This window comes from Mauremys reevesii, linkage group 4 (genome assembly GCF_016161935.1).
Source record: "Mauremys reevesii isolate NIE-2019 linkage group 4, ASM1616193v1, whole genome shotgun sequence".
In the NCBI taxonomy this organism is placed as follows: Eukaryota; Metazoa; Chordata; order Testudines; family Geoemydidae; genus Mauremys; species Mauremys reevesii.
The window spans coordinates 149,838,666-149,862,153 of record NC_052626.1 but is presented as its reverse complement, the minus strand read 5'-3'; the positions used below and the strand labels follow the sequence as shown (position 1 = coordinate 149,862,153).

The 23,488-nt window shown below is 64.4% G+C and overlaps 2 protein-coding genes across 2 annotated transcripts in view; one reads left to right on the top strand and one right to left on the bottom strand.

Moving 5' to 3' along the window:
* The window catches only part of LOC120404127 (zinc finger protein with KRAB and SCAN domains 7-like), a 28,667-nt gene extending 27,531 nt beyond the window's left edge, over window positions 1-1,136 (bottom strand). Inside the window, exon 1 of the mRNA XM_039536126.1 lies at window positions 990-1,136. The gene's annotated coding sequence lies outside the window, so the exon portion shown is untranslated. The remainder of the gene's footprint in view (window positions 1-989) is intronic.
* An 11,862-nt stretch (window positions 1,137-12,998) lies between these two features.
* On the top strand, window positions 12,999-23,037 carry KREMEN2 (kringle containing transmembrane protein 2). Its single transcript, XM_039534276.1, has 8 exons — window positions 12,999-13,739; window positions 18,244-18,510; window positions 18,627-18,751; window positions 18,840-18,993; window positions 19,502-19,834; window positions 21,145-21,282; window positions 21,639-21,711; window positions 22,030-23,037. The coding sequence occupies exons 1-8, from the start codon at window positions 13,676-13,678 to the stop codon at window positions 22,310-22,312; spliced, it is 1,437 nt and encodes a 478-aa protein (XP_039390210.1). The 5' UTR covers window positions 12,999-13,675; the 3' UTR covers window positions 22,313-23,037.
* The last annotated feature ends 451 nt before the right edge of the window (window positions 23,038-23,488 follow it).

Here is a 23,488-nt window from a genome sequence, read left to right as displayed (position 1 = left end):
CCCCAATGCCTGTTAGTGAGTTAAATAATATCGTGGCTTCGGAGCCAGTTCTCCAGTTCAGTGGGGACTAAATCATGATTTGGGACAAGCCGGGTGAGCCAATGGGGCAGGACTGTGCTTGGTGCTGTGGCAGGGCCTAGGGAGCGTGTGCTGGGACCTGAGCCGTCGCGTCCCGGGTGCTGTACAGATAAAGAAGGCAGTGCCGGACTCCAGCCCCCCAACCCATCAGACCCCACTTCCTTCCCAGAGAACCCAGGAGTCCTGGCTCCCAGCCTCCCCTGCTCTCACCTACCAGCCCCCACTCCCCTCCCAGAGCCAGGGAGAGAACCCAGGAGTCCTGACTCCCAGCCCCCCCCTGCTCTGACCCACCAGACCCCACCCCCCTCCCAGAGCCGGGAAGAGAACGCAGGATGCCTGTCTCCCAGCCGCCCCTGCTCGCACCTACCAGCCCCCTCTCCCCTCCCTGAGCCAGGGAGTGAACCCAGTAGTCCTGTCTCCCAGCCCCCCCCTGCTCTGACCCACCAGACCCCACCCCCCTCCCAGAGCCGGGAAGAGAACCCAGGAGGCCTGGCTCCCAGCCCCCCCTGCTCTAACCCACCCGCCCCCCCTCCCGTCCCCGAACTGGCAAGAGAACCCAGGAGTCCTGGCTCCCAGCCCCCCCCACCCACTCTAACCCACCAGCCCCCACTCCTCTCCCAGAGCCAGGGGGAGAACCCAGGAGTCCCGGCTCCCAGCCCCCTGCTCTAACCCACCAGCCCCCTCCCGTCCCCGAACTGGCAAGAGGACCCAGGAGTCCCGGCTCCCAGCCCCGCCCCGCCCCCACTCTAACCCACCAGCCCCACTCCCCTCCCAGAGCTGGGGAGAGAACCCAGGAGTCCTGGCTCCCAGCCCCCCCCCCCCCGCTCTGACCCACCAGCCCCCACCCAGAGCCGGGGGGAGAACCCAGGCGTCCGGGCTCCCCCCTCCCCCCGGCCCGGGGGCCGCCGTACCTGCGCCGCGGGGATGGAGCCGCAGAGACCCGGCGCTGGGGGCAGGGGGGCTTCCCGGGCTGGGGGGGAAATCGGGTCCTTCCCCCTGGCTCTCTCCGTGGCGACTGGCTGGGCGGGCTGTCAGTCAGGGCGGAGGAACGGGAAAGGAGTCTGGGATACCTGGTATCCCCTCCCCATGGCGGGGAGGCTGGTCCCCTCGGCGGGGGAGGGCCCTGGGCCGGCTCCCCCCGCCCCCCGGCCGGTCCCTCTGCGGCTCCCGCGGGCCTGCAGGCGGCTGGCTCTGGGGGGCTGCAGGGGCAGCGGGACAGGCACCGCCCGGGCAGGGGCAGGGGCAGGGGCAGGGGGGAGACAGACAGCGGGACAGGCACCGCCCGGGCAGGGGCAGGGGCAGGGGCAGGGGGGAGACAGACCGCGGGACAGGCACCGCCCGGGCAGAGGCAGGGGCAGGGCACGGGGGAGACACACAGCGGCACAGGCACCGCCCGGGCAGGGGCAGGGGCAGGGGCCGGGGGGAGACAGACAGCGGGACAGGCACCGCCGGGCAGGGGCAGGGGCAGGGGAGACAGACAGCGGGACAGGCACCGCCCGGGGCAGGGGCAGGGGCAGGGGCAGGGGAGACAGACAGCGGGACAGGCACCGCCCGGGCATTGGCAGGGGCCGGGGCAGGGGGGAGACAGACAGCGGGACAGGCACCGCCCGGGCCGGGGCAGGGGCAGGGGCAGGGGGGAGACAGACAGCGGGACAGACACCGCCCGGGCAGGGGCAGGGGCAGGGGAGACAGACAGCGGGACAGACACCGCCCGGGCAGGGGCAGGGGCAGGGGGGAGACAGACAGCGGGACAGACACCGCCCGGGGCAGGGGCAGGGGCAGGGGGGAGACAGACAGCGGGACAGACACCGCCCGGGGCAGGAGCAGGGGCAGGGGGAGACAGACAGCGGGACAGGCACCGCCCGGGCAGGGGCAGGGGCAGGGGAGACAGACAGCGGGACAGACACCGCCCGGGGCAGGGGCAGGGGGGAGACAGACAGCGGGACAGACACCGCCCGGGCAGGGGCAGGGGCAGGGGGGAGACAGACAGCGGGACAGACACCGCCCGGGGCAGGGGCAGGGGCAGGGGGGGAGTTGGGGAAACAGGAGAGAGGCAGATGGACAGACGGACACGACGGTCCAGAGATGGCCGGGCAGACACAGGGACAGACAGACAAGGCAGAATTCACACAGACGGACGGGGGGACGCGACGGACCAGAGATGGCCGGGCAGACACAGGGACAGACAGACAAGGCAGAATTCACACAGGGGCAGGGGCATGGCGGGCAGACACAGGGACAGACAGACAAGGCAGAATTGGACAGACGGACACGACGGTCCAGAGATGGCCGGGCAGACACAGGGACAGACAGACAAGGCAGAATTCACACAGACGGACAGGGGGACGCGACGGTCCAGAGATGGCCGGGCAGACACAGGGACAGACAGACAAGGCAGAATTCACACAGACGGACGGGGGGACGCGACGGACCAGAGATGGCCGGGCAGACACAGGGACAGACAGACAAGGCAGAATTCACACAGACGGACGGGGGGACGCGACGGTCCAGAGATGGCCGGGCAGACACAGGGACAGACAGACAAGGCAGAATTCACACAGACGGACGGGGGGACGCGACGGTCCAGAGATGGCCGGGCAGACACAGGTACAGACAGACAAGGCAGAATTCACACAGACGGACAGGGGGACGCGAGGGTCCAGAGATGGCCTGGCAGACACAGGGACAGACAGACAAGGCAGAATTCACACAGACGGACGGGGGGACGCGAGATGGACAGACCGACCCAGGGATGGCAGACGGACACCGCAGAGGGAAAGGGCCGGCGCAGTCTGGGCTGATCCAGTGACAGACAGACAGAGTCGGGACAGGCGGACAGATAAAACAGACGGGCCGAAATCTAGAGAGATCCAGCCCGTGACCGACCGGCGTTCTGCTCCGATGGAATAGAGACACACCGGCACCACCGGGACGCGTGGGCAGAGACAATCCGGCCAGACAGAAACAGCCCAGAGAGACGGATGATGGACAGACGCACGTTAGACGGACCGAAACCATCCAGCCAGACCTCGGGACGCGGCCTACACAGATGGACGGACAGACTAAGGAGAAAAACACGCATCCTAGACAGACACACTATAGACACAGTATAGACTGATACTTGACACTATAGACAGGCAGCTACCACACAGACACACCCGAGACAGATGGACAGACACAACGTAGACAGAGGTACAGACACTGAGACACAAAACAGAGAGATGCACAGACACAACACGGACAGATGGACAGATACAACCTAGACCGGGGGTGGGCAAACTTTTTGGCCCGAGGGCCACATCTGGGTATGGAAATTGTATGTCAGGCCATGAATGCTCACGGAATCGGGGCTGGTGTGTGGGAGGGGGGCAGGCTCTGGGGTGGGGCCAGAAATGAGGAGTTCAGGGTGCAGGAGGGGGCTCTGGGCGGGGGCAGGGGTGTGGGGTGCAGTGAGGGCACCAGCTGGGGTGGGTCAGGGGATGAGGGGTTTGGGGTGCAGGAGGGTGCTCCGGGCAGGGGAGGGGGGGGTTTGGAGGGCGGGAGGGGGATATGGGCTGGGGCAGGGCAGGGGGTTGGGGTGCGGGAAGCGGTGCAGGCTCCGGCTGGGGGTGCGGGCTCGGGGGTGGGTCAGGGGAGGAGGGGGTGGGGGTGCAGGAGGGTGCTCCGGGCTGGGATCGAGGGGTGTGGGGGGCGCGAGGGGGATCAGGGCTGGGGCAGGGGAGTGGGGTGCGGGAAGGGGTACAGGCTCCGGCTGGGGGTGCGGGCTCTGGGGTGGGTCAGGGGATGAGGGGTTGGGGGTGCAGGAGGGTGCTCCGGGCTGGGATCGAGGGGTTTGGAGGGCGGGAGGGGGATCAGGGATGGGACAGGGGGTTGGGGTGCGGGAAGGGGTGCAGGCTCCGGCCGGGGGTGCAGGCTCTGGGGTGGATCAGGGGATGAGAGGTTTGGGGTGCAGGAGGGTGCTCCGGGCTGGGATCGAGGGGTTTGGAGGGCGGGAGGGGGATCAGGGCTGGGACAGGGAGTTGGGGTGCGGGAAGGGGTGCAGGCTCCGGCCGGGGGTGCAGGCTCTGGGGTGGGTCAGGGGATGAGGGAGGGTGCTCGGGCTGGGATCGAGGGTTTGCAGGCTCCGGCCGGGGGTGCAGGCTCTGGGGTGGGTCAGGGGATGAGAGGGTTGGGGTGCGGGAAGGGGTGCAGGCTCCAGCTGTGGGTGCGGGCTCTGGGGTGGGTCAGGGGATGAGGGGTTTGGGGTGCAGGAGGGTGCTCCGGGCTGGGATCGGGGGGGTTGGAGGGTAGGAGGGGGATCAGGGCTGGGGCAGGGGGTTGGGGCGTGGGGAGAGGCTCAGGGGTGCAGGCTCCAGGTGGGGCTTACCTCAGGCAGTTCCTGGAAGCAGCAGCACGTCCCCTCTCCATTGGAGCGCCGGAGGGGGCCATTGGAGCGCGTAGGAGCCAGAGCGGGGCCATGCCGCGGCTTCCGGGAGCCACATGGAGCGGCCCCCGACGCTGCTCCCCAGCTGGAGCGGGGCAAGCCCCAGACCCTGCTCCCCAGTGGGAGCTCGAGGGCCGGCTTAAAACAGCTGGCGGGCCGGATCCGGCCCATAGTTTGCCAACCCTTGACCTAGACAGATGGACACAACACAGCCAGATGGACAGACACAACCTGGACAGACACACACAACCTAGACAGACGGACACAACACAGACAGACGGACACAACACAGCCAGATGGACAGACAGAATATGGACAGTCACACACAACCTAGACAGACGGACACAACACAGCCAGATGGACAGACACAACCTAGACAGACGGAATGTCGGAATATGACGAACGAGGAACGGTCCTGACAGACGGGCAGACCGACCAATCCGGGATTCAAACACCACCACCACCCGCCGCCCCGCTCCTCTGGTTGTTTCCCGGGGATTCCCACGCCAGGGCTGGCTAGCCAGGCAAACTCCTTCCCGCCTGTAGCCCTGGGCTCTCATCCCGCCAGCCCCTGGCTTTCTGTTCCATTTACCCATCAGTCTTTCTTTGGTTCCCAGCCCCCCTTCCGCTCAGCTGAGGTCACTGTCCTCTGCTACCTCCCGCAGGTCTGTACCTGTGCGCTGAGCTAGGAGCATGACGAGCTGATGGGTAAAGACTCCGGACTGGGACTCAGGATGCCTGGGTTGTATCCTTGCTCAGCCACAGTTTCCATGTGTGACCTCAGGCAAGTCCCTTTCCTGGCCTCAGTTTCCTCATCTGTACAATGGGGCTAATGACACCAGCCATCTTTATAAACAGGCTTGGTGGAACTCGATTTTTACTTTTTATGTCGGAAAATATCAATGTTTGTTTTATTTTCAGTTCTTCCCATTGAAATTTTCACAGGTGTGCAAAATTATGGGGTTTACATGTTTTCCCTCCATTTTTATCTATTTAAATTTTCACAGTTGCAGAGACTTATAGGGGAAGGATGAAATGATCATTATTTAACGACAGCAGGTGTTTGATTGAAAGCGTTAAAGCTTTATAAACATCAAAACAAATTGTCAGCATCCTAGGTCAACGTTTGCAAAGTAAATATCTTTAAATCAAACTCCACTCAGTCCAAACCCAGCGTTTTACTGATTTTGCCTAGCTGTGCATTTTGATTATTAGCGATGGGAATATTTGTTCATCAGTTGGTGCATGTTTGGTGAAACTGACATGTACCAGCATTCCCTGATAAAAATGTAATATATGAAACATGTTGATTTTACTTTGAAACTTATTTCATTTGAGTGATTAAATTATAATAGCAAATTTTAACAGGGCCGCCCAGAGGATTCAGGGGGCCCAGGGCAAAGCAATTTCGGGGGCCCATTCCATAAAAATAAAGTTGCAATACTATAGAATACTGTATTCTTATGGGGGCCCCTACGGGGCCTGGGGAAAATTGCCCCACTTGCCCCCCTCCGGCAGCCCTGAATTTTAAATAATCAAAATTGAAATGATTTTATGTAAATGAAACATTTTTGATTGACCTAAAATGAAATGTTCTAAAAAATTGCTTTTCATGGAAAATATATTTTTTTGTTTTTACTAATTTGGAATGGAAAAAAATTTGCAAAATCACAGAATTTTCCACAAAACAGATTATTCAGGTTCCCACACATCATCGTAAACCTGCAGACCTCATTGCCAACAGAAATTGCCAATAACTAGAGTTTAATAGGCATCATAGGCAAAAAAAAAATCAAACTATCCAGAGTTAGGCAAGAAAGGACTAAAATGACTGGCAGTGGTTTAACACTCATGCTTCAGAGCTCAGAATAACCACTAGCTGAGGGTGGTCAGGAGCCAATTTTTCCTGGCATGTGATGCCACAGCTGTCCACTGGGGGGGGCCCTTGTACATTCCTCTGAAGCAGCTGGGACTGGCTACTGCGAGAAACCAGATACGGGGCTAGATGGGCCCATGGGTCTGATCCTGGGGGACAGGGAGGAGGTGGGATACCGGCGTAAATGGCCCTTGGTTTTCTAGCCCATGAGAGTCACAACTGAAAGAAAGAAAGAAAGAAAGAAAGAGACACTTGGGGTGTCTGTTATGCATTGGGGGAACACGTGACAAAGTGGGAATTTCTGCCAGGGCTGGTCCAAAGAACTCGGTGTTAGCTATGAAAGGGTCGAAAGAAAGGCCAAAAAGGGGAGGGGGGGCCACCCCCAAAATTTTAGAACAAAATGACAAAAACTAGGAGGTTTGCTGGAAAAAAAAAGAGAGAGAGAGAGAGAGAAATGAACACATCAGATTTGCTTCCGGCAACATTTATAAAGAAAAGACAAAAGATGGAAATTTCTCCCTCATTTTTTTTTTGTATAAAGAATGACAAAAATTGGCCTTTCCCACAAAAAATTAGAAAAGATTGAAAAAAACTGGTGTTTGTCCCCCAAATTTTATTTAGACAGAAATGACAAAAAAAATGGATATCCCCCCTCCCCCCCCATGTGGTTAGAAAGAATGGCAAACATCAATTTTTTTCCTGCAAAAAAAAGAAGAAAAGAAATTAGCAAGCTTTCACAAACATTTTTATAGAAGGAAATTAACAAAGTAGGTTTTGTTCCCTCCAAACTTTAGAAAGTGATGGTTTGTTTTTAGCCACCGGATGGCGCTATGACCACATGCATTATGGGTGGGAGCCAACGTCCAGTGAAGCCAATGGGAATGTGTCTGCCCCTACCTACAATCCCCTGGGTGAGGTGGCCTCTCACCCCAACCCCCAGTCTCCCAGCAGGAGGAAGATGGACTCACGGCTGAAGATTGGTGTGAATCGTGTCAACTTCTCTCCCAAGATGGCTTCCTTGTCCGCTCGCAATATGGCCGCCTTTGCCGTCTCATAGCCCTTACCAGCGCCGACCCCCAGGCCGCTATAAGCCTCTGTGCTCAAGGTTGGCGTGAGTGGCATCAACTGCTCTTCCAAGATGGTCGCCTTGCCTGTGCCCAAGATGTCCGCCTTTACCGTCCCATTACCCTGGACGTCTCCAGCCTCCCATAGGCCTTGGTGCCGAGGGCTGGCATGAGCCATCGCACATGGTCACTCAAGATGGCTGCCTTGCCCTCACCCAAGATGGCTGCCTTTGCCTTCCCATGATTCTTGTTGTGTCTGGCCTCCAGGCTGCTGTAGGCCTGGCCGCTGAGAGTCACATCAACTGCTCTCCCAAGATGGCCTCCTTTGCCTTCCCATAATGCTCAGCACGGCTGGCCTCCAGGCTGCTACAGGCCTTGGCGTGAGTCATGTCAAGCTCCCCTCAGGGTGACGGGCAGGCGCGAGCCTGACAGGCCCTGGTGCTGTCTCCTGGCCGATGTCCCGTCTCCCCTCTCAGACTGGGCCTGTGGAACCTTCTGCCACTGGACCTCCCAGCACCGGGGCGTCTCCTCGGCTGGGCCTGCCGTGGGGCTGCCCAGGGCAGGCCCTCCGCCGCCGGCAGGGCTGGCTTATCCCATTCCCAGGGTTGGCGTCCGGCGCGGCACCCCTCTTGTCATGTACCTCGGGAAGTTCCTTCCCAGCCCCTGGGGATTGCGGGGGACTCCCTGGAGGAGGAACTGGGGGACCCTGCAGCAGAAAGATGGGAGAGATTAGAGGGTTGTGGAAATGTGAGCAGGATGCCCCAGAATGAGCCCAGGCCCCACCCCGTTCCACAGCTTTTAGCCTCAGCCCCCTACCTCCATCCAGCCCCTCAGAACTGGGAAAGAACCCAGGAGTCCTGGCTGCCAGCCCCCCCCAACCGCTAGACACTGCTCCCCTCCCAGAGGCAGAGAAAGAACCCAGGAGTCCTGGCTCCCAGCCCCGCCTGCCCCAAGGCCCACTCTGTTCACACTCTCTCATTACGCGCTGTCTCTCTGGTGCCAGCCCCACAGGGCGGAGTTGCCCAACCGGTTCCCGGTGCCGGCGGGGTGAGGGTGGGATCATCGAAAGCCCCCACACAACCTCTTCCCCCCCACGCACTCTTCCCAGAGGCAGCCGGGCCCCTGGTCCCACCCCCACACCAAATTCCAGCTCCCCTCCTGCTCCCAGAGCCGGGGAGAGAACCCAGGAGTCCTGGCTCCCAGCCTTCCCTGCTCTAACCCACCAGCCCCCACTCCCCTCCCAGAGCTGAGGAGAGAACCCAGGAGTCCTGGCTCCCAGCCTCCCCTGCTCTAACCCACCAGCCCCCACTCCCCTCCCCTCCCAGAGCCAGGGAGAGAACCCAGGAGTCCTGGTCAGCACTGACTGCGAGGGGAGAGCACCCCCTCCCCTCCTGCGACCTCAGCCCTGGGTTCCCCCCAGCCTCAAGGAAATTGGGTTTGGGTCCCGGCCCCTCCGTACCCTGAAGAATTATCACCCTCATCTGTGAGGGGTACATGACACTTGTCACAGAGGCCGGCACCGCTGCCGGGCGGCTATTTGGTGTGACCCTGAGACGCCGGAGGCCGGTGACCCCCAGCGAAATTCCACCCGGAGTCAGACCCAGGAGCCAGACCAGGGCAGGGCGGTGGCTCCCTGCATCCTACAGGCCGACAGAGCCCGGCCCGGGCACGCCGAGAACCTACCGGGCCCGTCTCCCCGGCGAGCCGGGACCCTGGGGCTCGGTGCTCCCGGTGCTCGGCCTGCGGGGCTGCAGAACCGCCATGTGGACAGGATCTCCGGAGCCCGGACGTGGCCCCCCAGGCTCGGGCACTCAGCGCCGTGTGGACGGGATCTCCGGAGCCCGGACGCGGCCCCCAGGCTCGGGCACTCAGTGCCGTGTGGACGGGATCTCCGGAGCTCGGGCGCTCAGTGCCGTGTGGACGGGATCTCCGGAGCCCGGACGTGGCCCCCCAGGCTCGGGCACTCAGCGCCGTGTGGACGGGATCTCCGGAGCCCGGACGTGGCCCCCCAGGCTCGGGCACTCAGCGCCGTGTGGACGGGATCTCCGGAGCCCGGATGCGGCCCCCCAGGCTCGGGCACTCAGTGCCGTGTGGACGGGATCTCCGGAGCCCGGACGCGGCCCCCAGGCTCGGGCCCACCGCGCCGTGTGGACGGGATCTCCGGAGCCCGGACGCGGCCCCCAGGCTCGGGCACTCAGCGCCGTGTGGACGGGATCTCCGGAGCCCGGACGCGGCCCCCAGGCTCGGGCGCTCAGCGCCGTGTGGACGGGATCTCCGGAGCCCGGACGTGGCCCCCCAGGCTCGGGCGCTCAGCGCCGTGTGGACGGGATCTCCGGAGCCCGGACGTGGCCCCCCAGGCTCGGGCGCTCAGCGCCGTGTGGACGGGATCTCCGGAGCCCGGACGTGGCCCCCCAGGCTCGGGCACTCAGTGCCGTGTGGACGGGATCTCCGGAGCCCGGACGTGGCCCCCCAGGCTCGGGCGCTCAGCGCCGTGTGGACGGGATCTCCGGAGCCCGGACGTGGCCCCCCAGGCTCGGGCACTCAGTGCCGTGTGGACGGGATCTCCGGAGCCCGGTCGCCACGGGGCAGTTCTGAAGCCCCGACGCGGCCCTGCAGCCCATCGGCACAAGACAAGGGAGTGGCGCCCAGCCGAGGGGTGCGCCTGGTTCCTCCCGACCCCGAGGAGACGGGCACTGGCTGGGGGTACCTGACACCTTCCTGGGACTAGGGCGGCCAGATCCCATCTTTGAGCCTGGTTATTTCTCAGCAGTTCCTCTACGTGTACGTGGGATAACCGGTTAGATCCCCCCAGCAACCCGATCAAACAGCCCCCCTCCCCCTCACGGCACTGCCTGGCGTGCGACGCCCCCGGGGGGGTCACCCTTCCAGCTCCCAGAACCAGAGGGGAAAATGTCCCAGCTGGGGGTGTCTCTGGCAGCCTTGGGCCAGCCGCTGGCTTTGTGGCTCCTCAAGGCCTCGTGCTAATGCCCAGCCCCCCTGCTCTGACCCACCAGCCCCCACTCCCCTCTCAGAGCCCGGGAGAGAGGGAGAGAACCCAGGAGTCCTGGCTCCCAGCCCCCCCTGCTCCAACCCACCAGCCCCCACTCCCCTCCCAGAGTTGGGGAGAGAACCCAGGAGTCCGGGTCAGTACTGATTGCGAGGGAGAGCGCCCCCTGCTGGAGAGACACCCTCTCCCCTCCTGCACTGTGAGCTCTGGGGGTCCCCCCCCAGCCTCAGGGAGATGGGGTTTGGGTTGCAGAGTCGGGTGAGGGCCAGGGGGTGCTTGGAGGGGGCGTTATTTCCATAGTGGAGTTGGGGGGCCCGTTCCGTGGTGCGACCACCTCTCTGGCGGAGCGTCCTGGTGTGATTCGAAGTGGGACAAGGCGCGTCTCCCGCACGTCCCCCTCGTGGCCGGTTCTGTGGGATACGAGGCCTGCGAATTAAGTCGGCTCCGTCGCTCGCGGGGGGGTGAATCTCCTGCCCCCCCCCAGGAGACGTAGATTTACCAGCCTGACCCCCGGGGCGGACGGCGCTCGGTGGACGGCAGAATCCTCCCGGGGCGGATTCACTCCGCCGAGCGGCCCAGCCGGCCCAGGTCGTGTCTACACGGTGCTGGAGCGTTTCGGGTGTAGACAAGGCTGGCGGCGGATCGGAGCCGTTCGGGGGGTTGGCGTAGCAGGCGTGGGGTGGGCCGGCCAGGCGGTGGGTGCCCGCGGCCGGCGGGGGGCAGCAGCAGGGAGGCTGGGGGGACGCCTGGGGGGAGTGGGGTCTAGTCGTTGGAGCGGGGTGGGGGTGGGCTGGGAGCCAGGACTCCTGGGTTCTCTCCTTGGGGTTTGTGGTTGACTCTCCCTTCATCCCTCTCCCAGCTCCCACCTGCAGCCCCCACCCCCCGCCCTGCCCCAGGGGATTCTGGGGCCTCCGTTCCCAGAACAGGTCCCCGCAGGCCCTGACGCCCAGCGGCTCTGTTCTCCCTGCGCGGAAACCCCCCGACGCCAGTCGCTCAGACAGGGACGCCCCTGCCCCCCCGTCCCCCAACCGCCCAGCCCTGCCGGTGCCCCTCACTCCCGACCCGCAGCCCCCCCCAGCAGCCCCCCCCCCCCCCGCAGCCGGCCCGGTGCCCCACTCCCGACCTGCCAGCCCAGCCCTGCCCCAGCTCTGCCGGTGCCCCTCACTCCCAACCCGCAGCCCCTGCCAGCCCAGCCCTGCCCCCCCCAGCTCTGCCGGTGCCCCTCACTCCCGACCCGCCGCCCCTGCCAGCCCAGCCCTGCCCCCCCCCCAGCACTGCCGGTGCCCCTCACTCCTGACCTGCAGACCCCTGGTAGCCCAGACTGGATCTGACCAGGGTCTAGTGGGTCAGAGCAGGGGGGGCTGGGAGCCAGGACGCCTGGGTTCTCTCCCGGCTGGGAGGGAAGTGGGGCCAAGTGGGTTAACGCGGGGGGGCAGGACGCCTGGGTTCTCTCCCTGCTCGGAGGGAAGTGGGGTCTAGTGGGTTCGGGGGGGGGGGGGGGCAGGCCGCCTGGGTTCTCTCCCGGATGGGAGGTAAGGGGGGTCTTGTGGTTTATAGCGGGGGGGGGGGCAGGATGCCTGGGTTCTCTCCCGGCTGGGAGGGAAGTGGGGTCTAGTGGGTTCGCGCGGGGGGGGGGCAGGACGCCTGGGTGCTCTCCGGGCTCGGAGGGAAGTGGGGTCTAGTGGGTTAGAGGGGGGGGGCAGGACGCCTGGGTTCTCTCCCGGCTCGGAGGGAAGTGAGGTCTAGTGGGTTAGAGCGGGGGGGGGGGGGCAGGACGCCGGGGTTCTCTCCCGGCTCGGGGGAAGTGGAGTCTAGTGGGTTAGAGCCGGGGGAGGCAGGACGCCTGGGTTCTCTCCCGGCTGGGAGGAAGTGGGGTCTAGTGGGTTAGCGCGCGGGGGGGGGGCAGGAAGCCTGGGTTCTCTCCCGGCTGGGAGGGAAGTGGGGTCTAGTGGGTTAGCGCGGGGGGGGGGGGGCAGGACGCCTGGGTTCTCTCCCGGCTGGGAGGGAAGTGGGGTCTAGTGGGTTAGCGCGGGGGGGCAGGACTCCTGGGTTCTCTCCCGGCTGGGAGGAAGTGGGGTCCAGTGGGTTAGCGCGGGGGCAGGACGCCTGGGTTCTCTCCCGGCTCGGAGGGAAGTGGGGTCTAGTGGGTTAGCGCGGGGGTGGGGGGGCAGGACGCCTGGGTTCTCTCCCGGCTCGGAGGGAAGTGGGGTCTAGTGGGTTAGAGCTGGGCGGGGGCAGGACGCCTGGGTTCTCTCCCCGGCTCGGAGGGAAGTGGGGTCTAGTGGGTTAGCGCGGGGGCGGGCAGGACGCCTGGGTTCTCTCCCGGCTCGGAGGGAAGTGGGGTCTAGTGGGTTAGCGCGGGGGGGTCAGGACGCCTGGGTTCTCCCCCCGGGCTCGGGGGCGGGCGGATGGCTGCCGCTCCCAGCCGCCTGGCCGGCATCCCAGGCAGGGCTCGGATTTCAAGGGCTGCGGGAGATGTGAGGCGGCGTGGGCCCTCCCCGTGGGCGTGGAGGGGGGAGCTGGGACGTCCCGGGGGGGCGGGGAGACTCCGTGTCCCAGGAGCGGGGCTGGAGACGGGGTAATGGAGCAGGCAGAGCCCAGCGGGGAGCTGCGCGCCCCTTGTGCGGGGCATCGGACCCTGCCAGCCCCCTAGCCCGGCTCTCGCCACCCCCCCGCCCCCGGCGGGGCAGGGCAGGTGGGGCAGGGGGCTCCGGATCGGAGCCGGCTTCGGGGCAGATCGCAGCGCGGGGACCAGAACCGGATCGTGGGACCCAGGACGGGATCCGAGCCCCCGGGGGCTGAACCGGAGCGGACCCAGCACAGGATCCACTGGGTCTCGGCACACGAGGAGTGGGATCCCGGGAGGGGACCCACTGGGATCCACTCATGAAAGGATCCACCTGGGACCGCAGCCCACGTTCCCCTCAGAACCCCCCCGGGGCTTGATCCGTCCAGTCACGAGATCCACTGGGACCGCAGCCTGGCCAGGACTCGGGATCCACTGGGATCCTGGATCTCCCAGGACAACGGGACCCTGGGATCTACCCTGGGAATCTGCTTCCTCCCCCTCCCTGCACTGACCTGGGAGAGGCTCCCCAGGGGTCACCGGATCAGTTGGGATCCCAGGAGCACTGGATCCACCTTGCCCCCGCCCTGGCGGCCCCTTGGGATAAGGGGGCAGATCCCTGCACTGGCTCCCCCTTCTGGCGGGGCCGCCTGGAGTCGAGATGTTCTGGATTCGTGGATTCCTTCTTCTGTTCCTGCGGAGCTCGGCTGGGCTCCAGGGAGAAGGTGAGTCCCTGCATCTGACCCCAGGACTCCTGGGTTCTCTCCCAGCTCTGGGAGGGGAGTGGGGTCAGGTGGGTGAGAGCAGGGGGCTGGGAGCCAGGACTCCTGGGTTCTCTTCCCTGGCTCTGGGAGGGCAGTGGGGCCTGGTGGTTAGAGGGGGGGAGGCTGGGAACCAGGACTCCTGGGTTCTGTCCCTGGAGATCTCTGTGCTTCAGTGTCCCATGCAGAGGCTGACCTGGGGGCGTATATGAAGGGCAGGGGGGCAGCATTATAGCCTGGAGGGGGCATTGGGAGGTGGGGTCCATAACCCCCAAAGTCCCCACTCCCCAGAGATCCCCTCCTGCGTGGGTGCCCTGGAGGAGGAGGGCAGGGCCGGGCAGAGGGCTGTCAGCTGTGGAAGGAGGATCCCCGGCCTGCCCACCTCCCACCAGCCAGAGAGCTCCCCCCACGGCGGCCAGGCCCCCCAGAGGGGACAGGCCCCGGCCCCCTGAGCCAGCCAGTCCCTGCCTTGGGACCCGACGGGACCAGACAATACAGGCTCTGGAGAGGGTTTAGCCGAGGGCCAAGAAACAGGCTAAGCAGGGCTGGGTGGGGTTCTGGCTTGGCAGACAGATGGGGTAATACACAGTGCTGTGAGGCTGGGAAGGGGGCGCCGTGCTGTAGGGGAACCAAGCCCCCCCCCCAGCTCTCTGTGTGAGTGGCAGCTCCGGCCTGCCCAGTATCCCCAGGGAGTGGGGGGTTCGGGGAGTCCCCACAAATCTATTTGTCAGGCAGCCCCGGGCAATGGAAACTCAGCTCCCATCCACCCGGGGAGAGGGCAGCCCAGGATCCACGAGATGCCACATTTTATAACCCAGAACCAATGTCTGGAAACTGTGCCCAGTTTGGGGAATCTCTGCTTGGCACAGACCAGAGCTGGCTGCTCTAAACCATTAGCTGGGGAGAGAACCCAGGAGTCCTGCCTCCCAGACCCCCCCCCCCCCGCTCTAACCACTAGAGCCCACTCCCCTCCCAGAGCCGGGGAGAGAACCCAGGAGTCCTGGCTCCCAGCCCCCCCGCTCTAACCACTAGACCCCACTCCCCTCCCAGAGCCAGGGAAGGAACCCAGGAGTCCTGGCTCCCAGCCCCCCTGCTCTAACCACTAGACACCACTCCCCTCCCAGAGCTGGGAGAGAACCCAGGAGTCCTGGCTCCCAGCCCCCCCTGCTCTAACCACTAGACCCCACTCCCCTCCCAGAGCCGGGGAAGGAACCCAGGAGTCCTGGCTCCCCCTTCCTCTTTTTCCCTCCCCCCCAGGGTGAACCCCGTTTCTTACCGCCCCCCTGCTCCCTGCTGGGAGCTAAGGCTGCGGACAGCTGCATGGACCAGCTGCCAGGCGCCAGGAAACCTATCGCCTCCTGCGGCAGGCTCCGTGCCCGTCCCACAAAGCCCCTTGTGAGGGATCAGAGCCCCCCACGGCGCCACCCCCTCAACCACCTGTCCATCATAACACCGGCTATTTTCATGCATGACAACAGGTGGGGCCGGTCCCCAGAGCCCCGTGTGGCTGCGGAGGCATTGAAACAGGGAGGTGTGTGAGGGGGGGTCTGGTTACACAGCGGGGGAGGATGATCCTGCCCCGGAGGGGAGGAGGAATGGGCTAGATGGGCCCCGATGGGGCATCTCCATCTTTGCTGGGGAAAAGACTTGATAGAACCCAGGAGTCCTGGCTCCCAGGCCCCCACCTCCCCCTGCTCACACTCACTAGACCCTACTCCCCTCCCAGAGCTGAGGACAGAATTCCCAGCTCTGGGAGGGCAGGGGGGTCTAGTGGGTAGAGCAGGGGGGCTGGGAGCCAGGACTCCTGGGTTCTCTCCCCGGCTCTGGGAGGGGAGTGGGGTCTAGTGGGTAGAGCAGAGGGGGCTGGGAGCCAGGACTCCTGGGTTCTCTCTGGGCTCTGGGAGGGGAGTGGGGTCTAGCAGGGGGACTGGGAGCCAGGACTCCTGGGATCTCTCCCCGGCTCTGGGAGGGGAGTGGGGTCTAGTGGGTAGAGCAGGGGGGCTGGGAGTCAGGACTCCTGGGTTCTCTCCGGGCTCTGGGAGGGGAGTGGGGTCTAGCAGGGGGGCTGGGAGCCAGGACTCCTGGGTTCTCTCTGGGCTCTGGGAGGGGAGTGGGGTCTAGCAGGGGGGCTGGGAGCCAGGACTCCTGGGTTCTCTCCGGGCTCTGGGAGGGGAGTGGGGTGTTCTTTACCCTGTGCTCGTAGGGCTGTCATGGCCCCCACATCCTGTTTCCTGTGCTGTTGACGTGGTGTGTGGCAGGGCTGCCCGCCCCCACGCCCTCCCAGACCAGCATCTCTCAGAAGGGAGGCACTCCAGCTGTTCCAGCAGCAGCTGTCGCAGCCCTTCCAGATGTGGCAGGCCATGAAATGGGCCCGGATCCCTCCCTGCCTTGCCACAGCTCTGCTGTCAGGAATCTGGAACAGGCAGACACTAGACCCCACTCCCCTCCCAGAGCCAGAAATAGAACCCAGGAGTCCTGGCTCCCCCGACACTCTAACCCACTAGACCCCACTCACTTGGCAGAGCTGGGCAGAGAACCCAGGAGTCCTGACTCCCAGCCCCCCTGCTCTAACCATTACCTTGTAATCACCTGCTGTTCATATGCTGATCTACCTGTTCGCTATCAGGACAGGATCATCCAGACTGTCTGTTCTCCCAGCAGAGATGGAGCCACCCCATCACCCGGGGCTGGAGCCTCCCTGACAAACTGCTCTGTAATCCGGTCCCGTCACACCTAACTCCTCCACCGCCCTGCAGCTAGAGGCGTCTTCTGATTCATCTCGGGGCAAGCCGGAGCTCTGAGCCCTGGCTCTGCTGGGCAGCATCGTCACGCCCAGTCGTTAATTATAACCGCCCCAGGAAGGGCCCCCTGCAACTTCTCGTGGCTTGGAAGGGCTCCGGCGCTGATGGCCGGCCCTGGGCTGGGTTTTCCAGAAGCGCCGTCCAGAGACAGGAGCACGTCTCCATCTTGCCCGTCCCTCCACTCTCCAGACCTTTGAGGTGTCCTCTGAGTCTATGGGATGAACCTCTTCACTGATGGTCCATCCTTCCCTCCAACTTCTAACATCTTTCATCCTTCCAGCATCTCAGCATCTTCATCCCCTGCTCCATCCCTCCATCTTCCCCATTGTCTATTCTCCATGCAAACCGTCATCTTCCATTGATTTCAAACATCTTAAAGCCAGAAGGCACCATCTCATCTGACCTCCCAGATAACCCAGGCAGGAGACGTTCGCCCAATGACCCTCTGTATTGAACCGAATAACGTGTGTGTTGACTAAAGTATCTTCCACCAGGAAGACCTCCAGTCTTGACGTGAAGCCACCAAGCAATGGAGAACCCACCATTTCCCTGGAGAGTTTCTCCTAATGGATAATCACCCGGGTGGTTCATTTCTAGTCTGAATTTGTCTGGCTTCAACGTCCAGCCATTGGTTCTTTCTCTGCCTTCTGCCACTCGATCTGAAGAGCTTTTTAATAGATTTGAATGGATTTTCTCCCTGTGAAGGTGCTTTGTCCATCATGCTCAAGTCACCTCTTGATCTCTTCAAGATGCTCAACAGACCGAGCTTGTTAAGTCTCTCGCTGTCAGGCATTTTCTCCAGCCATTGGATCATTTTCCTGGCTCTTCCCTGCTCCCTTTCCAGGCTTCCAACCTTCTCTATAAAATGTGCACCCCGGAAGAGGCGCAATGTTCTGCTGCCAGACTCACCACTGCTGTAAAGTCACCTCCCTGCTTCCACTCGCTACTGCCCAAGGGTCGCATGGCACCTGCTTGCCATCGGTGTCTTCTCAGATGCTTCATCTTTCCCTGTGCCCTTCATCCTCTCTGGTGCTCTCACCCAATGGGATCTTCTCCCTCCTTTGCTGGATCCCATGTGGGTGTAGGACAGTCTTGCAATTGTCAGTGGCTCCTCAAAGCTTGTTCCAAGAATGGCCATCCATTCGCCCTGGGGTCGGGAGGGAGACACGGCTGTTGACCCCATCCATCGCTCGACCCCTGGCTTTCTCCTCCAGCTGGAGTTGTCTGGGGTAGGAGACAGCGCTTGGTCCTTCGTTCCTCAAGGCTCCACGACCAAAATATTCCTCCAGCATCTTCCCCACTACATCGACTCACCTACTCCAACATCCCAGTGTGGAGCAACAAGCCAGAAGGCTTCCAGTTAAAGAACCCAGGAGTCCTGCAGTCCTCTGCTGGTGTAAACCAAAATAGCTCGGTTGGCTTCCAAATGGCAGGACTCCTGGGTTCTCTCCCCGGCTCTGGGAGCAGAGTGGGGGCTGGTGGGCTAGAACAGGTGCTGGGAGCCAGGACTCCTGGGTTCTCTCCCCAGCTCTGGGAGGAGTGTGGTTAGAGTGGGAGGGCTGGGAGCCAGGACTCCTGGGTTCTCTCTGGGGTCTGGTGGGCTAGAGTGAGGGGGCTGGGAGTCAGGACTCCTGGGTTCGCTAACCCTTCTCTTTTTCCTCCTCTAGCGCCCTCCGAGTGCTTCACGGTGAATGGCGCCGATTACCGGGGGGCCCAGAACCACACGTCCCCCGACGGCCGGGGCCAGCCCTGCCTCTACTGGAACCAGACCCAGAAACACGCCTACAACACGGCCAAGTACCCGAACGGGGAGTGGGGCCTGGGCAGTCACAACGCCTGCCGGAACCCGGATGGGGACGTCCAGCCCTGGTGCTACGTCCTTGAGACCGAGGAGGGGATCTACTGGAAATACTGCGACATCCCCAGCTGCCACAGTGAGCGCCGGGGGGCGCCGGGCCCTGCCGCGGCGGGGAGGGAATGGCAGGGTGCCGGGCTTCAGGGGGCGAGGGGGGGGCTCGTTACACCCTAACCCCGTCTCTCCTCCCCTCAGTGCCCGGGTACATCGGCTGCTTCCTGGACTCCGGCAACCCCCCGGCACTGAGCGGCAGCAGCGGCACCTCCAGCAAACTGACCATCCAAGTCTGCATCCGATACTGCCGGAAGCGGGGGTACAAGGTAACCCCCCCTGACCCTCCCCGAGCCCGCCAGTCCCCTGCCCTGGGCGGCAGCCGGGCAGGTGGATTTAACCCTTCGTTCCCTGCAGTTCGCCGGCGTGGAGGCCGGATGCGCCTGCTTCTGCGGCAGCGAGGGGGACCTGCGGTGGGCCCAGCCCGTGGGGGCCGTGGAGTGCGACCAGGTCTGCTTCGGCAAGGCCAGCGAGCTGTGCGGGGGGGACGGCCGCATCGGGGTCTACGACGGTGAGCGGGGTCTGGGGAGAAGGGGGGGAATCTAGGGAAGACGAGTATGGGGCTGCGCTGCAGGGAGCAGGGCTCAGCAGGGGGCGCTCTCCCCTGGCGGCCAGGGCTGGCCCCAATGCCCCAGTGCGGCACTAGGGGGCGCTGTGCTGCAGGGAGCGGGGGATCAGCAGGGGGCGCTCTCCCCTGGCAGCCAGGGCTGGCCCCAGTGCGGCTCTAGGGGGCGCTGTGCTGCAGGGAGTGGGGCAGGGCTCAGCAGGGGGCGCTCTCCCCTGGCAGCCAGGGCTGGCCCCGATGCCCCAGGTTGGCACTAGGGGGCGCTGTGCTGCAGGGAACAGGGGATCAGCAGGGGGCGCTCTCCTCTGGCAGCCGGGGCTGGTCCCAATGCCCCAGTGCGGCACTAGGGGGCGCTGTGCTGCAGATCACCATCCTCCCAGATCATTAGCCCTTTCTGCACCTCAGCCCAGTTGGCCTCCCCTCCGTGGCTCACCCCTGCTCTCCCCCCCTCCAGTGTCTGTGGGGGCCTGCCAGGGGAACTTCAGTGCCCCCTCCGGGGTCATCTACTCCCCGGATTTCCCGGACGACTACGGCCCCGACAGCAATTGTTCCTGGGTCCTGCGCCCCCCGGGCTCCAGCGCCGTGGAACTCCGCTTCCAGATCTTCGAGATCCGGGACCCCAACGACCGGCTGGAGCTGCGGGATGGGCGCAGCCGCCGCCTCCTGGCGCAGTTTGACGGGCATCACCGCCCCGGCCCCGCCCTCCTCCTCCCCACCGACGTCCTTGTCCTCAGCTTCTGCTCCGACCAGCTCCTGCATGCCCAGGGGTTCGCCGTGGCCTACCGGGGTGAGCGATGCAGCTGAATCTGGGGGGGCAGGGGCTGTTCCTACCGGGACCCCTCTCCCGGCGCTGAGACGCGGCCCCTCTGGGGAGGGGCGGCTGGGTAACGCCCACAGAGGGTTCGGAAGCTGTACCCACCTCAGGCTCAGGGTGAGGGGTGGGGGGCTGCCTTTGAACTCGGATCCTCAGCCCAGGTGCTGCTAATGATGCCCTGGGGGCTGGAGCCGGGGTCTGTAATTAGGTGCTTGAACACCTGCATGGGAAGGGGGGCTGGGGGGGGATGTCACTCCTTGGCAGCAGGTATGCGGTGGGAGCTGGGAAAATTCCCTCCAGGGAATCCCCTCCCGTCTAATCCCCCCCGCAGAGCGCCAGGGCGGGGGGCTCCCCAGGGGGCGCTCTCCCCTGGCCGTCAGGGCTGGCCCTAGTGCCTCAGTGCGGCGGGGTGTGGGGCAGGGGGGTCCCCAGGGGGCGCTCTCCCCTGGGGGTCAGGGCTGGCCCCGGTGCCTCAGTGCGGCGCTAGGGGGCGCAGTGCGGCGGGGTGTGGGGCAGGGGGGCTCCCCAGGGGGCGCTCTCCCCTGGCCGTCAGGGCTGGCCCCAGTGCCTCAGTGCGGCGCTAGGGGGTGCAGTGCGGCGGGGTGTGGGGCAGGGGGGCTCCCCAGGGGGCGCTCTCCCCTGGCCGTCAGGGCTGGCCCCGGTGCCTCAGTGCGGCGGGGTGTGGGGCAGGGGGGGTCCCCAGGGGGCGCTCTCCCCTGGCCGTCAGGGCTGGCCCGGTGCCTCAGTGTAGTGCGGCGGGATGTGGGGCAGGGGCTCCCAGGGGCTCTCCCCTGGCCGTCAGGGCTGGCCCCGGTGCCTCAGTGCGGCGCTAGGGGGCGCAGTGCCGCGGGGTGTGGGGCAGGGGGGGTCCCCAGGGGGCGCTCTCCCCTGGCCGTCAGGGCTGGCCCCGGTGCCTCAGTGCGGCGCTAGGGGGCGCAGTGCAGTGGGGTGTGGGGTAGGGGCTCCCAGGGTGCTCTCCCTGGCCGTCAGGGCTGGCCCCAGTGCCTCAGTGCGGCGGGGTGTGGGGCAGGGGGGCTCCCCAGGGGGCGCTCTCCCCTGGCCGTCAGGGCTGGCCCCGGTGCCTCAGTGCGGCGGGGTGTGGGGCGGGGGGGTTCCCAGGGGGCGCTCTCCCCTGGCTCTCCCCGGTGCCTCAGTGTGGCGCTAGGGGGCGCAGTGCGGCGGGGTGTGGGGCAGGGGGGCTCCCCAGGAGGCGCTCTCCCCTCGCAGGGACTGCTGGCCCCCGGGGCGGCGCTAGGGGCTCACGGCTGACTCTCTCTGACCAGGGGTGAAGGGCCCCATGTTGGAGATCTCGGAGGGGGACTCCCAGACGTTGCCCAGTGACCTGCTGCATCCAACCTTCACGGACCAATTCAACGCCAGCTGGACCCACAGCGCCGACGATGTAGCCATCGGGGCAGGAGGTGGGGAATGGGACACGGGGCCTCTTTCCTCCAGGGGGGGCTGGCTTCGATCCAGCCCCACAGCTGGAGACTGGCTGGGTCTGGGGGTGGGGAATGGGACACAGGGCCTCTCCCCTCCAGGGGGCGCTGGCTCTGATCCCGCCCCAGGGCTGAAGACTGGCTGGGTCTCGGGACAGGGAATGGGACATGGGGCCTCTCCCCTCCACTGACCCCAATTCTGGCCCTGCTGCACTTACATACTCTGCCAGGGGTCTCCCCCACCAGCTAGCATTCAACTGCCCGTACTCACAAATACTGTGCTTTGTCAGCCATTTTTGTAGGTCCTACATAATCTCTACCTGTTCCTTCTCTCCCAGGCTGGATGATGTACACAGCTTCAGGGGCCTTCCTCCTCATGCTCCTCATCATCTCATACCACCTGCGGAAGAGGTGAGATCCTGGGACAGGCATGGTGGGTTAGAGCAGTGGGGGCTGGGAGCCAGGACTCCTGGGTTCTATCCCCAGTGCTTGGAGGGGAGTGGGGTCTAGTGGTTAGAGCAGAGGGGGCTGGGAGCCAGGACTCCTGGGTTCTCTCCCCAGCTCTGGGAGGGGAGTGGGGACTGGTGGGTTAGAACAGGGTGGGTGGGAGCCAGGACTCCTGGGTTCTCTCCCCAGCTCTGGGAGGAGAGTGGGGGCTGGTGCTTGATGCACTGCTCTCTTGTGGCTGCCGCCAGCACTGCAGCACGTGCTCTGGGTCTTTCTCTGCAGGACCTGCCTGTTTGTGCAGAAGAAGAGCGGGGGGCTGCCCGGCTCCTTCTCCTCCGCCGTGGGCCCCCGGTGCCGATGCCAGTGCCTGGGGGGGGAGGCCTGGGCTGTGGCCTATCGGCACACAGGGGTGCTCATCTGCACCGGCCACAGCTCCCGGCACCCCCCTCCGCTCCCCGGCTCCGACGACGAGGCTGCGTCCGACTGCACCTGCCTGTGTCACAGCTACGAAAACCTGGCGCCCACCAGCCAGTCCTCCCTCAAGTCGCTCCTGTCCCCCAGCTGAGCTGGGGGGGCGGGCGGACCCCCGCAGGACTCCCCTCCAGAGCCAGGGGGCAACCCCAGAACGACTGCTTCGGAGGAGAGCTGGGGGGACCCCGGAAACGTGCATTCATGCCCCCCGTGTCTGCTGCCCCCTGCAGACCCCAGAACTGGGGGTTCATGCCCCTCCCGCTGTCTCTGAGCCCCACAGAGAGACCCCAGAAATGGGGCTCACATTCCCCAGCGTCTCATGCTGCCCTGGAGCTCCACTGCCCTACAAATGGACCCCGCCCCCCAAAATGGGGCATCTGAAACAACCGCTGCAGCTTCGCCAAACCACCGGAGACGGCACCTGAGTTGGGATGGGTGGCCCTGTCTAATGCTCTGCCCCGGGCCCCCCCGATGTGCCCCCAAATGGGGTTTGTGCCCCCCCAGGGCCCAACGCTACGGCCACCCCTTGACGATGATGGTGGTTTGACGCACTGGAAGAAGCGGCTCCGACCCAGCACTAGGGCAGGGGACTGGCTGGCTCAGGGGGGCGTGGGATGGGACACGGGGCCTTGCCCTCCAGCAGCTGGAGAAGTGCAGCTCTGTGCCATGGGGCACAGATGGACACATGTGGGGAGTAGGGATCTGTGGATGTGGCGTAGCTCCCCTGCAGGAGGTGCTGTGTCCCATGTGGGGTGCACGAATACCCCCCGGGGGACCCGCAGCGACATGCCCTGAACCAGGAAGAAAGATGATATGAGAATGATCCAGATTAAATTATTTTACATATGGGAATGTCTCTTCATTAGCATCGCGGGGAGCGGACTGGGAGCCAGGATGCCTGGGTTCTCTCCTGGCTCTAGGAGGGGAGTGGGCGAGGGGCTGGGAGCCAGGATGCCTGGGTTCTCTCCTGGCTCTAGAAGGGGAGTGGGGTTGGGTGGGTGGGTGGGTGCGTGCGGGGGGGCTGGGAGCCAGAACTCCTGGGTCCCGACCCTGATGGCACATGGAGGGAGGTTTAGGTTGGGCACAATTCAGTGTGGGCCGAGTGGGGTCCAGGAGGCCTTATGCTAATGTGAACTGCTTTGCGTGAATATTTTATGCTAATGAGGTGACCAGAGGCCGTTGGTTGTATAATCTGCTCCTTCCACTGGGAGGTGCATTTATTATGCTGTCGAACCAGCTGTTAGATAAAAACATAAGAACGGCCAGACTG

What these genes read in the sequence shown, in the direction of transcription:
- KREMEN2 (XM_039534276.1), top strand. Translation starts at nt 13,676, where the DNA reads ATGTTCTGGATTCGTGGATTCCTTCTTCTGTTCCTGCGGAGCTCGGCT. An exon ending in GGCTGGGCTCCAGGGAGAAG is followed by an intron (nt 13,740 to 18,243) that starts GTGAGTCCCTGC and finishes TTCCTCCTCTAG; the next exon opens with CGCCCTCCGAGTGCTTCACG. An exon ending in TCATACCACCTGCGGAAGAG is followed by an intron (nt 21,712 to 22,029) that starts GTGAGATCCTGG and finishes CTTTCTCTGCAG; the next exon opens with GACCTGCCTGTTTGTGCAGA.